Below are 16,915 nucleotides of genomic sequence, written 5' to 3' on the forward strand. Positions count from 1 at the left end.
CACAGAGTAATGTCATTAAATACCACTTTTACTTCAAAATCCTACAGAAAACACATGCATTTCTGTGAACGAAACTTCGTGCTAGTTAGGCAAATACCTGAAAATACCTTTCATTGGTGGAAAATGAAAAACATAGAAGACAATGAAAATTTTCAAGCTTTATGAAAATAGCTAATTAGGCAAATACCTGAAAATACCTTTCATTGGTGGACAATGAAAAACATAGAAGACAATGAACATTTTCAAGCTTTATGAAAATAGCTAATTAAGCAAATACCTGAAAATACCTTTCATTGGTGGACAATGAAAAACTTAGAAGACAATGAAAATTTTCAAGCTTTATGAAAATAGCTAATTAGGCAAATTCCTGAAAATAACTTTCATTGGCCGACAAAAAAACTTTAAATAGGTTGAAGACGGTAGAACAAACAAATAGTTGCCTCGTTTCACGTTTTGCATGTAGTAGAAAAAAACCTCACTTTGGATACGTTATGATGTTCAATGCTTTAAGTAGCGATTTGTCTCCACCAAATGAAAAAGAAGGCTACTCTGCAAGAGCACTAATACAATGAGTTCTTTACTGCCTTGATCGAATGGCATGGAAAAACGTGTTATCTTCCGTTAAATAGCTTGAATGCTATTCAGAATTTCCTCATCTGAATACTGGATTGGGTCAAGCTATCCAGATATGCCATTGCTTCCGCCGCCACAATGGGAAAACGGACAATAAATGGGAACAAGACAGCTCGTTTGAGTCGTACGAAATTAATACGAACAAGTAGCTAGCCTCAATTCAATCTGGAACGATTTTGTTGAGCGGGATAATTCACCGCGCATAAATAATTCGCATTACGCTCTCAGCATTTTGAATAAATTCTCGAAAGTGCGCATAATTTAGTCCAGAACATGACCAATTTGGCAATTTTCAAACCATCAGAACTTTACAAAAAATAATCGGAGGTGAAATAATTTTACATTTGAACTCAGAAAGTCGATATCTTCAATGGGATATAAAAAAATTTGTTGAAATTGATTATTTCGATCGCCGAAAATTGACTGAATAAAAAACCACACCGAGCATAAATATTCCGTTTTCTTCGAATCTCGAAACAAAAATGGGAAAACGGATAATAAACGAATTAGTGGTAGAAGTAGTTAATAAGTTCTTTAGGATAATGATGTCTAACCATCTGCATGATGTTGGAAACCTTGTCCCATGTGGCCTCTTTGATATGGTCTCCTCCATCCACAAGACCCTGGTAGCCCTGCAACACATTAACCACACTGCTAACTTTTAGTCGATCTAATCAGTACTTCAAAGAACTGAAACTCAAAATATTACCCAACGAACTAAATCAAGCTTGAAGCCGTAGTTATTCGTGAGTAGCAGTGGTTATTCGCGAATATATCGCCTTATGGTCCTTTTCCAAGTATATAAATTCTCTCTCAAAAAACTATACATTCTAAGCCGTCAGTTTTTTCTTGAGCACTTGAATCTGACCATATGCAGCAGAAAAAAAGAAGCTTTGACTATCAATTAATTAGATTTAAGTATCTCCCAGCCTCATTTCTCAGGTTAAATTAACTAAACATTGTCCAGGTACTTTTTTTCTATCCTAGTATCAATTGTAATTTTGTGCTTGTCATTTAGTTTGTGTAAAAAAGTAGCTAGCTTGAGTATTGAGTACCTCATGAATGAAGAAAACTTTGGCGCCACAGTAGAGTCCCATGCGGACGACTGCCCTGACTGCCGCATTCATGCCCTGTGAGTCCCCTCCACTAGTCAGCACTCCTATGTTGGCCATGCCCACTCCACGCTCCCACTTCTCCTCCCCAACCTACAGCGAGAGCAGCAGTCATTACCAAAATAACCATTTGTTAACCAATTGCATAAATTACTATAAAAGTCAGCGTATTTATCATTTGTTTTATCAACGTCTAAAAGTAAAATTGATTAAGCCGATTTGGTTAAAAAGATTTTAATTGGATACTGGTTAAAAATCGGTTTAACTTTTTTAACTGGATATCACTAAGACCAATAAATACAGACTAAAGTATTTCTTCACTTGAGTTCATCGTCACAGTTTGGAGCTTATGTTAGATTTAGGGGCCTCGCATTCATTTAAACACAGAGGCGAAGCTGCACTTCGAAAAAATTAGCGAAAAAACGTCAAAAATTAGCGGTAAAAAGGCAAAAACAAAAAGAAAAAAAGCTAAAACAGAGGCGAAGCGGAGCTTCGCATCACTTGCAACACAACACAAAGAAAAAAAACTGTCAAATAGAATGATAATGTTGGAAAAAAACTAGGAACCTAAAATTTAGTATGAACCTAAAATTTTGTATGTCTCTTGAACCTAAAATTTTGTATGTCTCTTGAACCTAAAATTTTGTATGTCTCGATGAAAGAAAACTAGTGGCCCAGATGAGGCTAGAAATACTTATTTAAAATTTTGAATTTGCTATACTGATGCGGGATGAAACTTAATATTTCATAAGTTCAAAAACTGGATTTTGCCCAAAAACTTAGTTGTTTCTATTTTCATAAAAACTTAAGTAACTTAGGAATTTTCCCAAGAACATAACATTTTTATTTAAAAAAATTAACAAGTCGCGGCTTCTGCAGGAAAAAAATTATCTTCAGCAGTTCTATCGTTAAAAAGGTTCTTTCGCTTGAACATTTTATGAAAAGCCAACAAAATTCTCAAAAACGGTCAAAAGTTTAAAAACTTGACTCTCGGAAACCCATCACTTTTTTCTGCAAAAAAGTAAAATTGGCTTAAGCAGGGAAAAATCCCAAAACCGGGTTTCTCGATTGAACACTTAAACCAAGCATTGGCGGGTTAGTTTTAGAGAAAAGTCAAAAAGTTTCCAATTTTTGTGTACGTCAAGAAATTTGACTTCTTGTGTTCAAACTTTGGGCGTAGCCGCTTATGCAGAAGAGTTTCACGCAACCTTTTATTTCGATTGAACCGAAAAACTCAAAACTGGTAAGGTGGATTTTGAAAAAGATCAAGTGGTTACAAAAAAATTCAAAGAGACAAGTCTTTGTGTAAAAAAAATGGGCGTCACCGATTTTACAGGAGAGCTTCCTTTAACCCGTTTTTCCGATTGTTCTCAAAATCTCAGGTTTGGTAAGGTATTCCTGGAGAAAAGACAGAAGTTTCAAAAAACGATCAAATCAACATTTAGACTTTTCCGACGGCAGCTACAGATGCTATTAAATTGCTTATGATTGGAAAATTATCCAAAATTCCACAGAAAAATGCTTTGTAGTATTACACAACGCTGCGCTGTGTAATTAACATGCTTACCTGGGCTTCGGTGGAATTGCGGTGAAAAATTATGATTTCGATAGCGGTATTGTACACTTAATAAGGAGGGACACTTTCCCAAATATTGGCCAATTTCCCAGATTTCGCTAAGAGCAGGACATCTGCTCCCTTCTTAAGCATCCTGTAAAGAATATTGGTATATTCCTCTTTGACTCGTGGAGTACTGGAAAAAAACGGAAATTTGAGTTGGACTTATTTGCAGCTACAAACACCAATAACACAGGTGCTGTTGCGGTCAATGAGTGTCAATAACGCAATCAAAGTTGTCAGTTTTTTCGCCTCACTTCCACTAAATCCCCCGTAAAGAATGATGAATCAACTGAAATTGACGAAGAGATAAATCTGATGCCCATAGACCGTTGTCAAAGAAAACAAGATGAATGAAAAAAAAAACTACCTAAAATGTTTGAGGAATTTTTATAGAACAAATATACTGTCTTAGAAAAACTCTTAAAGTTTAGAAAGTAAATTTATGATAATCACTTTTTGATAGATGTAAACCATTCGGAAAATTTCTCAAACAACAGCAGTCGGAAAAATTCTCATTGCACAAAAAAGTCTAATAAGAAAATCCACTTTCGAAACTAAAGTCAGTCCGTTTTTTACAATTTGCAGTTTCGTTATTGAAGGGCGTTATCTATACTATAATTAAATCCGTGTGACACGTATCTTGCCTTGTTTACGCGTTTTTTTTTGCAACAGTTAAGGGCAAAACGCATCTATGCGTGGTTAAGCTATATCGTATATTGCAATGATTAAGATTTTTATCGATTTTCCAGTTTGAAATAGTGTGTTTGTTCCACCGAGATAAACGTTAGCAACACAAAAGTGTGATGATGTCATAGTTCCTCAGGGGTTGCGAAATTGGTCTCACAAATCCTTTTAGTGTATGAGATAATTTTCAAGATTTTTTCAAAATTTTTCGGAAAACTCAATTTACAAAAATTGAAAAATCTTAGCCCTAATTTTAATGGGTACTGTGAAGGTACTCTCAGCATATTCAAGATTCAAATCTTGAGTTCAAATGCCACTGCTAAATTGCTCTTAGCTTTCGAGATAAAAAGTTTTTTGTGATTTTTAAAATCAAGTTTTTTTTCAAATTTTGAAATTCCTAACCTTTTAATCGGAAGCTGTCATAGAACTCTCGCGGCTTGCAAATCCTGCCTCCAAATATGACTGCTCACATCTTTTTAGTTTTTGAGAAATGACCTTTTGTGACTTTTTTCATATCTTTAAGTTTTCGAGATACAATTTTTATGATTTTTTCAAAATTTTTTCGGAAAACTCAATTGACAAAAAGTTTGAAATACTTAACCATAATCTTGTTGGATACTGTTTGGGTACTCTCAGAAAATTCAAGATTCAAATCTTGCGTTCAAATACCACTGCTATACTGCTCTTAGTTTTAGAGATAAAACTTTTTTTGTGATTTTTAAAATCAAGGTTTTTTCAAATTTTGAAATTCCTTAACTTTTAATCGGAAGCTGTCAGAGAACTCTCGCGTCTTGCAAATCCTGCCTCCAAATATGACTGCTCACATCTTTTTAGTTTTTGAGAAATGACCTTTTTGTGACTTTTTTCATATCTTTTAAGTTTTCGAGATACAATTTTTATGATTTTTTCAAAAATTTTTCGGAAAACTCAATTGACAAAAAGTTTGAAATACTTAACCATAATCTTGTTGCGTACTGTTCGGGTACTCTCAGGAAATTCAAGATTCAAATCTTGCGTTCAAATACCACTGCTATATTGCTCTTAGTTTTAGAGATAAAACGTTTTTTGTGATTTTTAAAATCAAGGTTTTTTCAAATTTTGAAATTCCGTAACTTTTAATCGGAAGCTGTCAGAGAACTCTCGCGTCTTGCAAATCCCGCCTCCAAATATGACTAGTCAAATTTTTTAAGTTTTCGAGATTTTTGTGATTTTTTCAAAAAGTTTCCAGAAAATTTAAATTACATTTGTTTTTCAAATTTCGAGATTCCCTTTTTAGTAATGGATGGCTCCCAGAATATTCTCAGGGGCTGCAAATCTTGCATCCAAATACGACAGCTGAAATCTTTTTAGTTTATGAGAAATGATTTTTTTGTGATTTTTTTCAAAAAGTTTTCAGAAAACTTAATTTTTTTCTTCAAATTTTGAAATTCCCTTCATTGGGAATTAATAATTGGAGACCAAATTCGCAACACCTGGGGGAAATCTGACACCATCCCAATATTGTGTTGCTAACTTTTAACTCGGTGGAACAAACACTAGATTCAAACTGGAAAATCGAGAAAAAATTAAGCATTGCAATATAGGATATAGCGTAACCACGTATAGATGCGTTATGCCCTTAACTGTGACATAAAAACGCTTAAACATGGCAAGATACGTGCCACACACGTTTAAATAAGATTTGTGTAGTCATATTTGGAGGCGAGATTTGCAACCCGCGAGAGTTCTCCGACAGCTTCCAATTAAAGGGTTGGGAATTTCAAAATTTGAAGAAAAAAAAAACATTGAATCACTTTAAATTAAGTTCGACGCACGCTTAGTTATAGCTGTGTGGTTGCGAAGGCATGCCTTAAAATATTTTAGCTTAGTTTCATTCTTCCGAAAGATGAGTCTTCTATTTGGTCAATGAATGTACTCAATTAACGGCGGCTAAATATGGGATACGTTCCAGTTTCAGATATAGCTGCTCAGTTTCAATATTGGCCAATCAGATTTTGTTAGTCTCTTGGAATTGTTGTGCTTCTTCTCTTATATCGTTCTACACGGGGACCAGCCTATTAGCATGCCTATGTAGAAGAACGCAGTTCGAAGATTCGCTACTTCACATTTTGTTTATTAAAATTAGCAATAAATCAATTGGTTTTGGAAAATATTTCAAAATTTGTTTTTCGTCTGAAAGCACACCAAGTTAGAGCAATTATCGCATTCTAAAAGGCTGACATGCTAATCGCAGCACCCATCAGCCTCCGCGTTGCTTTCACTTTTTGTGTGTGGAAAAATATTGCTTCTAATCCTTATTTAAATTTCATTGATGCTCAAAGAGAAAATGATTCAATCGAATATCCTGGAAATTATTAAGGATCACTTTAACTACCCCCTGTGGTATCTATTAACAAATTGCCACCCCTATAATGAAATAATTCAATGGTTAAACCTATGTAGACTTCGTATCTAGTAACAATTTCCTCCCTTTTGGAAAAGTGGGACAGTTAAGGAGATCCAAAAATTAACTGAAAACCTACTTTGATCATATTTTTCAGCGTCTCCTGGCGGTTCAACGCTCTGTGGGCCGAATTCGCCATCTAGTAATCTGAAAACGTACACAAAAACATCGTTTCTATTTTGCTTGATTAGACTTTCATAATAGCTCGCGTTCAATTTCTCAATCATTGCAGATAGGCAAAAAACTTTAATAAAAAACCTGCTTTGAAGTAGGAACAAAGGGGAGAGATAACTTTTAGTCAAACATTGCGGCCAAACTCATTCAGAATCAACATTCTCAACAACAAAATCAACATTCAACACAGAGGCGAAGCTGCGCTTCGCAAACAATTGCCAGAACACGACCAAAAAGCAGCTCTATCAAGTGAAATAAGAAAAAGTAGAAATAAGCCTCGAATTGGCAAAAACTCGACAACATCTCGGATTCGAAATGCGACCTAGCAAATTTGAGTCTCATGCACAAACCGCTCAGCCATGAATGCTTAAAAACTCCAAAAATTAGTCACCACTAAAGCATCTACACATGCTAATAAATTACCAATTCAATGCAGCAAAAGTAGCACCAAATACAAAAGCACACTTTTGCATGTAATAATTTGGGGCTCTTTTATCTCCCCCTCCTCACGAGCAAACTTTTATAACAAAACTACTGGCTGTTTTCCAGTGACCCCCCTTTTTATTTTTCTGAAATTCTCTATGTGAAAATCTGTTTAAATGATTTTTCATAATATAAACTACATCAAAACGTGGCAGCGTGAACAGGTGAACAAATTGCTACAAAATTTCTAAGATGCAACATGACGTGTGAAGAATTTTTGAACAGCTTTGTTTTGTTATCTTACGAGGGGGGCGGGAAACTGAAAAAGAGCCAAATTACTGTTCACATTCTCTGACTGTCATGAAATTTGACATGCAGATTTAGTAGGCCAAAAAACTTTAACTTCAAACCTGCTTTAAAGTTGGATCAACATATTTGGTCTTCATTATCAACCTTGTAAAACCACTCGTTAGACCATTAATATGATGCTCGTGTGATGTGGGGTGGGGAGAGGAAAAAACTTATATTGGAAAACAAAGCCAAATTATGCATAAATTATGCTGAAAAACTTCTGAAGTCATCTTTTTATCCTTGTATAGCTGTTTGAAACAAATAACTTTTTTCGGCTCATTCAATGAATTAAAAATACATCAGCTGTGTTAACTTTGTACTAATCAAATGTCAAAGCACATATGATATTATACTGCTACCACAGCCTACCGATTCAAAAGTGCCACCAAAAGTAGCACTTTCATGGGCAACTTAGGTTGGAAACAAAAGAAAGTTCGTTTAATACACTTTGCCTCGCAAGTTTAAAAATCTATATTATTCTTACATGCTGCTAGCTGTCAATACATCAGAAATTCAGCTACTCGTTAAAAATACGATCAGTTGTTGTCGACACCGAAAACAATTTTTTTTAAAATATTTTCCTTTGATTTAACACTGAACCTTTGCGAAATTTCTGTGATACTGGAAAAAAATACGCCCAATTCCAAAATACATTCAAAACTTCGTTGTTCAGAACAAAATTCTGCTTAGTAAATTTACCCGAAACTTTTAAAACCATCGAGGATAACACCGATTTAGAACACCAATCAAAACAAATAAATGATTCTAAGTCAAGAAAGGATACAACAAAAACTCACATCATTGTATTTTTAACATAAATAAACACAATAGACAGTAGCGTGTCAAATAACAATCCACAAACGCTAAGCAGCGGCAAAACAACATCCCTTACTGAACATTTTGATGAAAAGAGCAAAAAAAAAAGCTGAGTAACTGTTTTTAATCCAATCATGGTCATTCTGGGGTTTCAGCGGCGTTGAAAAATAATGAAAAGGCTGACTTTGAAAGGTCCTGATAACATTTATAAAAAAAGCTTCCAGTCAAAAAATCTGCAGTTAAATATCAAAATTTGCAAAACCTTTCAGAAATAAAAGCTAGAGCACTTCATTCATCGAACTGTAATACATGGTTTGTTATATATCCATATTGGATGCAGATGTCTAGCAATAGTAGCGTTCCAAATATAAGAGATAATAATCGAAAAAACTTCTGCAAAACCGGTCAGCAAAACTGCGCAGCTTTTAAACAACTTAAGATAATATTAAAAACTCAAAAAGTAGAATTAAACACAGAAATTTTGTAAAACGCTCAACCTTCGAGTTTCACAAGTTTCCAGTTTGCGAGATGTTTTAAAGGTCAACTTTCTACTAGTCGGGCGATTTTCAACACACAGGCGAAGTTGCACTTCGCATACACAAGCAAAAATATGACCGATAACGCTACTGGGATAAACTGAATGAGTAAAACCTTAAGTCTACAAAATTTCTTAAGTGACGCACACCAATTGTGAGTCTACATAATTGCAAAGTGACGTAAGCCAATTGTGAAGCATGAGCAGTTCCAGTCAATTTGAAAAAAGAAATTTACCAACTAACATGCCTAAATTTATAGAGCGGACGCATTTTAACTAGTATACGAAAAAGTTCATTAAAAACACCCTGCCCAGGTTCTAACCCTCCTATTTTGTTTCGGATCTCCTTCCCTACCTCTACGCTAGAGATCCATGATACCTTGAAGCTACAATGCTATTTGTAATAAAATAGTCTGTTAATATCCTTAGCATTGACTGTACTTAATAGCTGGTTATTGCTCTTATGCACATACTGCAATTTAAAAAACTCTTTCAAAATGAACCTTAATAATTGCGACTTAGGCTGGAAAAAAGAGAGTTCATACTATCACACACGCTTTGCTTGTGTAAACTGACATCTTCCTTTAGTATGTGGATGAATGGTTTTTCATTACTAACACTTCCGTGTTAGTAACAAAGCTATGTAACAAAGCTATTTTATTTCAATGAATTTTGTGACATACTGGCAAAGAGGTCCTGGCACAGGTCGCGATACCCCACAAACAGCATTGCAAGCTAGCAGGCAAAAATGAAACAAAAACCACAAAAAATGAAGAAAAAAAAACTTCTATAATCCCAATTACAAAAGTTGCATTATTTTCTTTTAAAGGATGTTCAATTGGAGGAAAACGCCTCCAGGGTTCTACGCCAAATGACAATCCCACAAACATAGCATTGAAGACAGAAAATCAAGGAAAGGAACTAAAACGAAACAAAACGAAAAAAAAATCGAAAAATCAAAACTACAAAAATTTCGAAGTTTTGCCTGCAATGATGTTTAATTTGGAAACAAAAAGCACTTCCAAAAACATAAGCCGACGGTAATTTAGTACTCATAAACATTTATCGAGCGCTACTAAGTTCAACAACAGTTAAATTGTTTTCATGTAAATTTTTTGAAAGTTCCAAAATTCTAAACTTTTTTGCTCTCCCCTCAGAGAGGACACTTTAAACTAAAAATGCATTTAAAAATTTTGGTCACTAAGCTGATAAAACCTCAATCGAAACATTCGATGCCAAAACAAACGCTTATGGCGAAAACAAAAGAAATAAAAATAGTGTGACTTAATAAACTTACAGGAATAGATCAAAAACCCTTCAATTGCAAGGAAAGTTAGTAAAATCACAAGGAAAATCCATATTGTGGCGCCTAAATCTGTAAAATATAAGCAGACAACCAATAGGTCGACAACTTCTCTTATACAGAGCTTTTCCGCCTGAGAAAAACTGGACCTGGCCAGATTCGCACCTAGGACGTTTGCCCTCCCAGCCGCTGTTGTTACCTCTGAAGTGCGCCAGAAAACTAACAAGAAAACAAAAAACACCACAAAAGATTATCATGAAAAAATTTGTAGCTATCAAAATTTGATGACGCACGAGGGTAATATCTCAGCGAACCACCACGCATTCAGTGCGTCTCGTAGCTATCATAGCCATGCCGAGAAGGAGCTGGACACTCCTGCTACCTGATCGCTTCAAGGGAGCGTGTAGTGCAAACGACGTCCCACCTTACGTGATCAGCTTCGATCCTATAGGGGCACCACTCCTATTCAATCCCACTCTTTAGCCCTTAAATCTAAGATAACAATTACTTTCTTTCTCATCAATGTGAAAAACAAGAAAATAAAACTTTTTTTTCGGAGTACTTTCGACTATACGGCAATCATCTGCACTGAAAACATTTATAGATAACAATCCACAGGATCCACAAGGATAACTTAAAAATTTCTCTGGCTTAGACCCATGAGCATAGCTCATCATGCACTACTTGGGCAGGAATCTCGTATGGCCAGCTTTCTTTCCCCTACTAACTGACAGCACCACAAGTCAGCTTCTGGGTCCATACTAACCGGCAAAAACAAGACCCTTTAACAATCGCCAGTAACTAGAGAACATAGCTACTGCTTTGAGGGAAGAGTGTCCTTAAAACTAAAATTAAAATAAGAGTTTTCACACGACTATGCAAGCATAGACCTTCGACGAACACGAAGCCGTACTCGGTGTCAACTTAGACGTACGGGAAACCTGCCAATGGTTAGACCAATGGCCAGGAGGGCACACGCAATACAAAGATGTCGAATGACTCCCAAGCTTTACGTTTGCCGAAGAAACGCTCTCCAAGGTTCGCACTTATGACTCTGAGCACTGGGTAATGCGGCGCGTGACGTTTGCAGAAAAGGCCTCGTTTGATGAACCGTCGGTGACATACTGTAACTCCAGAAACAGTACATCACGCAGGCAGATAGGAAGTACAAATACCTACCCGACAGTTAAAAAGCTCAGACCAATTCCCTAGGATACACCGGGGTAGATCCGATTACTGCGGACCACACCGCAAAGGACTACAGCACTCGAGGAGGTGTCACACAAACGTATCCCATATCTCCGCCTCAGAAAAACAGGACCTGGCCAGGTTTGCACCTCGGACGTTTGCCCTCCCAGCCGCTGTTGCTACCTCCAAAAAGCGCCAGAAAACTGCGAAATGACCATCACTGAGAGTTAGTTCCACCAAGAAGCACTATTCTTTGAGGGTAACAAGTTGCCTAGCTCCCACCTTACAAATCCGAGCTTTTAAAAATCACCGGGTATGAACCCTTCCTAAGATTACATCATAGGGTCCACAGTGCTAAAAGCACTGTGTCGGTAACCATTCATGGCAACTTCGGGAAATCCCATTTTCCCAAAATAGCTTTCACATCATCAGGGGATTCTGCAGAACACAGTCCCCCGTTTCTGGTCTCCACTAACACAGAAAGTTGAACCAATAGTCGTCTCTATCCGAAGACCTGCGAGTCTACTAATGGCACCTAGTCTGGTGGCTTTCAAGGCCGTATCCAGACAGGGCAAGCGCAATACAAAAATATCGAGTGACCCCAAGGCTTACGTTTGCCGAAACAAGGCTCCCCAAGGTTCGCACTTACGTCTTTGAGCACTGGGCAATGCGGCGTGTGACGTTTGCAGAAATGGCCTCGTTTGATGAACCGTCGGTGGCATATTGGAAGCACGTGATCCAATACATCGCGCAGGCAATAGGAAGTACAAATACGACAGCCCAAAAACTCAGACCAAATCCCCAGGATACACCGGTGTAGATCAGATTAATGCGGACACCACCGCAAAGGACTACAACACTCTAGGGTAAAAAATTTAACACCCGGTAAAAAATTTAGCACAAAAAATTACCTCATCTGTTTTTTTTTAAATAATAAAATAATAGTCAAATTTTGCCCGTCAAACGACACAAAATATTTTGAATTAGCCAAAATCGTTTTAACCGAACGAAAAAAAATCGTTAAGCAGAAACAAAAATGTACTGAATCCCAGTTGCTAAACTGACAAAAAAAACAGGACTGACGACTAAATGGAAAATAGGCCGACAAAAAACAAGCAGACAAACCAAAGTCCGACAATTCAAAAACTTCTAGTTCCCGATTACAGGACACTTTCAAGTCTACAACAGCATTAGAAAAATGGCGTCATAAAAACAGTAGCCGGAAAAAAAATGACTATATAATTCGATCCAAAAGTAATGAAAAAATTTTAACAAAAGAAGTTCAACACAAAGGCGTAGCTGCTCTTTGCAAACATTAGCGGGAAAAAAGACAAAAAGCAGCTCTATAAAATTAAATATGAAAAAGTAGAAATACGCCTCGAATTATTAAAACTTTTGCTGCGGGTCGGATTCTATCTTGGGATCTCGAGATTTGGAGTTTCGTGTCCTTCTCTCTCAGCCAGGGACGCTTAATGTCCGGCAAACACTAGCCACAGATAAAGCAGAGAACAGATGCTGTGAGATTTCCAATGGTACAGATCGTAATTATAGCAAAGTCGAAAAATTTTAAAAAGATTACAGATTATAGCAAAGTGCCAGCTAATGAGATGTTACATTTGCGACTTAGGTTGAAAACAGATGTGTCATACTAATACACTAGCTCACTCGTGTAAATGCAAAGTCTTACAAGGCAGCCACAAACGTCATCGAATAAACACATACCTTTCAAAAAATGAAATTAGTCATTCGGAAACAAAGCGATTATGCTTGCACAAGATAGGTTTCGAAAGCAGTCATTTTTCGAAAGCACTCAAGGACAGATTGTAAGGTTCAGCAACAAAAACAATTCTGAAAGCTTCCTGCCCGAAATTGATTAATACTTGATCTGTATTTATACTGTTGCATCAATCAACATTTGACAATGTTAATTGCCAGCATCAGATACAGATCCTTGGCAGTTTGGACTAAGGTCTAGTAAGCTCTCCGGATCAATCGATGAATCTTCGTTAAACGCTCGCCATACGCAGACAACCTTGCTGCCATCAACATTAATCCTTCCATAATCAAGCTGCCCGTCACCCCAAGGTCGGTAGTATGCAGCTTTTTTCAATTGATCAGATAAACAATAGCAGATAGTGAAAATAAGGAGGAACAGGGCGATAGCATAAGCTAATAGGACTCCCAGCAACAAAGCTTTTCGCAATTTTTCTTTCATGCTGATCGTTTTCTAACTTAGTCTTGATTTTGGGCGCTTACGTCTAAAAAAAGAAACAGTATCACTGTTCCAGCTCAACACAAAGGGAAGTTAAATGAGCCTCTGCAAATTGAAACAGATTCTTGGCACGCATGAGGCCGAAACGAAAACAACTTTACATGCTTGAAAATGTTATTGAAAAATCGCTTTGGCTACAAAAAAAACAGAAACAAAAGAAGAATTCCTAGGAAGGGGTCTGAATGTCAACAAAACTGTGTTTTCATATTGGGCTCCTGCCCAAAAAAATTACATTACAATCTGCATATCTGCATCAATCAACTTTTGACAATGTTAATTACCAGCATCAGATACAAATATTTACAATTTGAAAATGAAAGTCCCCTGTAAAGCCATTTTTATCATTTTCGGATCAACAGGAGGCCAAGGAAAAGAATGTGACTTATTTTTGAAGAGACTTGCGTATGTTTTATCAGAAAAAATGACATCGGATTATTCAAAAACAATCTCGGCGATCAGATGCAAACTTTCGTTTTTATTAGTTAGATCATCAGTAACATGCCTCAGAGGCAGCAGGATTTTTTATAAGACGGCGGGTACCGTTTTCGACTCTGATTTTACTACTTCACTTGCAGCGTTTTAACTCACGTTATGACATTATCATTCCTTTTCACGGCGCTATTCTCTTAACTGTATATTTGTTACATTGTGGGCGTTGTTAAGGGTTTTCAGACAGATTGCAACCTAGCCGGACCACTAGGAGACTTGACTGGAAGAGGTGACCAGTCGAGTGGGAAAGTGGTTCACAAGGATCGAACGGGAACACTGGGAGACTTGACTGGAAAGGGTGACCAGTCGAGTGGGAAAGTTGTTCACAAGGATCGAAACGGACCACTAGGAGACTTGACTGGAAGAGGTGACCAGCCAAGTGGGAAAGTGTGCTGCTGTCAAGTGCAGAACAGAGACAACCAGCACAGGATCACCACAAGAGGACGCACAGGGGTGTTCTCAAGTTGGGCAACGGGTATCGTTAGAATCCACATTAAATTATAGGAGATAAGTGTAAAATTGGATACGCGGAGTCCCATTGTTTTGAGGAAGTTTTTGCACAAGCAGGCCTGGAAACAGGTCTACGGTTTTCTCTCGAGAGGTTTAGCACCCGGCGCTTAAGGGATTTTTCGGCTTAAGAGGGGGGCTAAAAAGGGGGGAGGTTAGAAAGGGGGCTGGTTAGGTTAAAGGTTAGCGGTTATAAATTGTAAAAATGGGGGATATTAGAGTAAGTAATAGCTCGGCATCGTCGACTTAGTTACATTAGATATTTACACGCGTTGGTTACAGGAAGCGGATATCCAAAATTAGAATCAGGTTAAGGTAGGTACCCTGGTCAGATCGGTAGGGGGGAACGGACATAGACAGTTTTTGTGATACCCCATAAGATCGCTAGCAGGGGGGAGGAAAACGCGTTGCAATCGGGTACCAGACATTTTTTCGGACAAAGATTGACATCAGTCAACCTTGAATTTCAGGAGAATTCACTCATCTGTTTTTGAAATTTTTTCCAGATTAAAATTTTATGTTTTGGTGAAAATTTGTTGTTGGTATTTTCACGAACAGGTGATCACAAGATACCTGCGAGGAATTAAGAGTTTCAAATACAGGGGGGTCAGTATTTGGCTTTTGACCAGTAAGATAGGGATTTTGGGAAAATTTTTACTAGAGCTCAAGTGGTGGTAAAAGGTACAGTGGTTCAATAGTCCCTACAACGAAAAAGAAGAGACCCGATATCCAGACACTCAGTGACGAGTCTTGGGACAGTACCGAAGAAGTCTTGGGACATTGCAGTCTGGGGACAGTCTTAGGGCAACAGTCTTGGGACAGTCTTGGGACAGTGCAGCCTTGGGACAGTCTTGGACCAGAGCAGTCTTGGTACGAAACAGTCTTGGGACAGTGGTCTTGGGACATTGGTCTTGGGACATTGGTCTTGGGACAGTGGTCTTGGGACATTGGTCTTGGGACATTGGTCTTGGGACATTGGTCTTGGGACATTGGTCTTGGGACATTGGTCTTGGGACATTAGTCTTGGGCCATTGGTCTTGGGACATTAGTCTTGGGACAATAGTCTTGGGACGTTGGTCTTGGGCCATTGGTCTTGGGACATTAGTCTTGGGACAGTGGTCTTGGGACGTTGGTCTTGGGCCATTGGTCTTGGGACATTAGTCTTGGGACAATAGTCTTGCGACGTTGGTCTTGGGCCATTAGTCTTGGGACGTTAGTTTTGGGACGTTAGTCTTGGGACGTTGGTCTTGGGACATTGGTCTTGGGACACTAGTCTGGGGATACTAACAAGAAGCACTGGGACAACACTGAATATTAGGAAGGGGGCACTAAAAGAGTACTAAGTCAGGTTGAAGTAACCAAATGTAAGATCATATTCCCTATCCTATCCTGACACATAAAATTTTCAAGAGCTTAAGAAAAGTTGTTTTCAGCAAATTGTCGATTTCTTTTTAGAAAATTTTTTTTTCAAAAGAGGTTTTAACTTTAGAGTAGAATTTTGTAGGTAGTAATACTGTAAATAGTAACAATTGTAAATAAAGAGGCGGAGTAGGGTACCGGTAGCTGAGAAGAGATCTACCGAAGCGAAGACAAAGTATAACTCGTCGCTACGTAAAAACACATCATATGGGTCCGAAGATAACAAAGAAGAACTTTTCAGTTAGTATGGTCAGCACGAGGAGTACCACGGAGAACAAAGCAAAAGAGGGCATAGAAGAGGAACGAGTAGAACCCACCATCGAGATTGATCTAGAGACACCTGATCAAAGTGTGGATGAAGCAGGAAAGAAGACGACAGAGTCAACTCCAATGCCTAATGCGGAAGAACCTAACCCGAATCCCATAGAGTTCTCACCGATAGACAACGCGGAAGACACAACAGGCAACACGCAAGAAACAGTGAAGGATGAGTCTCAAAAGAGAACGTCTTTTATTGAAAGATTAGCAATGATGGTCGGAATGAGATCGAAGGACGCAGCAGTGGAAGAGACGAAGGTTGAGAAAAGCAAAACATTCGGAACAGTCTCCACGAGAACGACAGAGACCGATCAGAACGAGGGTCAGCGAAAATCGGGACCAGCGATCAACTACAGGACAACAACGGACCATGGAACGACAACTCTTGAGTTAAGCGACTTGATGGCGAAACTAGATCAGATAGATGAGAAACTGAAGCACAGCGAAGAGGATAGAAATGTGATAAAGAAAGAAATGAGACACAACAAACATGAGTACTTGGACAACTATTTCCATTTAGCGAGAGCGACGGAGGAAAAGCTTCAGAAGATGTCTGACAAAGTAGAAACCACTGATGAAGAGCGAGAGAAGAACATCAGAAAGGACATTCAGGAAATGAAGCAGCGATAT

The 16,915-nt window shown here is 37.9% G+C and overlaps 1 protein-coding gene across 1 annotated transcript in view; it reads right to left on the reverse strand.

The window, feature by feature from the left end:
- The window catches only part of LOC134842792 (ATP-dependent 6-phosphofructokinase, muscle type-like), a 480,347-nt gene that overhangs the window by 31,960 nt on the left and 431,472 nt on the right, over positions 1-16,915 (reverse strand). The window contains exons 2-4 of the mRNA XM_063859282.1: positions 6,570-6,639; positions 1,689-1,838; positions 1,188-1,265 (exon numbers count right to left, since the gene is read on the reverse strand). Coding sequence (XP_063715352.1) covers positions 1,188-1,265; positions 1,689-1,838; positions 6,570-6,629 — 288 coding nt within the window. The 5' untranslated portion in view covers positions 6,630-6,639. The remainder of the gene's footprint in view (positions 1-1,187; positions 1,266-1,688; positions 1,839-6,569; positions 6,640-16,915) is intronic.

The sequence above is a fragment of the Symsagittifera roscoffensis genome, chromosome 3 (genome assembly GCF_963678635.1).
Source record: "Symsagittifera roscoffensis chromosome 3, txSymRosc1.1, whole genome shotgun sequence".
Classification (NCBI taxonomy): domain Eukaryota; kingdom Metazoa; phylum Xenacoelomorpha; order Acoela; family Convolutidae; genus Symsagittifera; species Symsagittifera roscoffensis.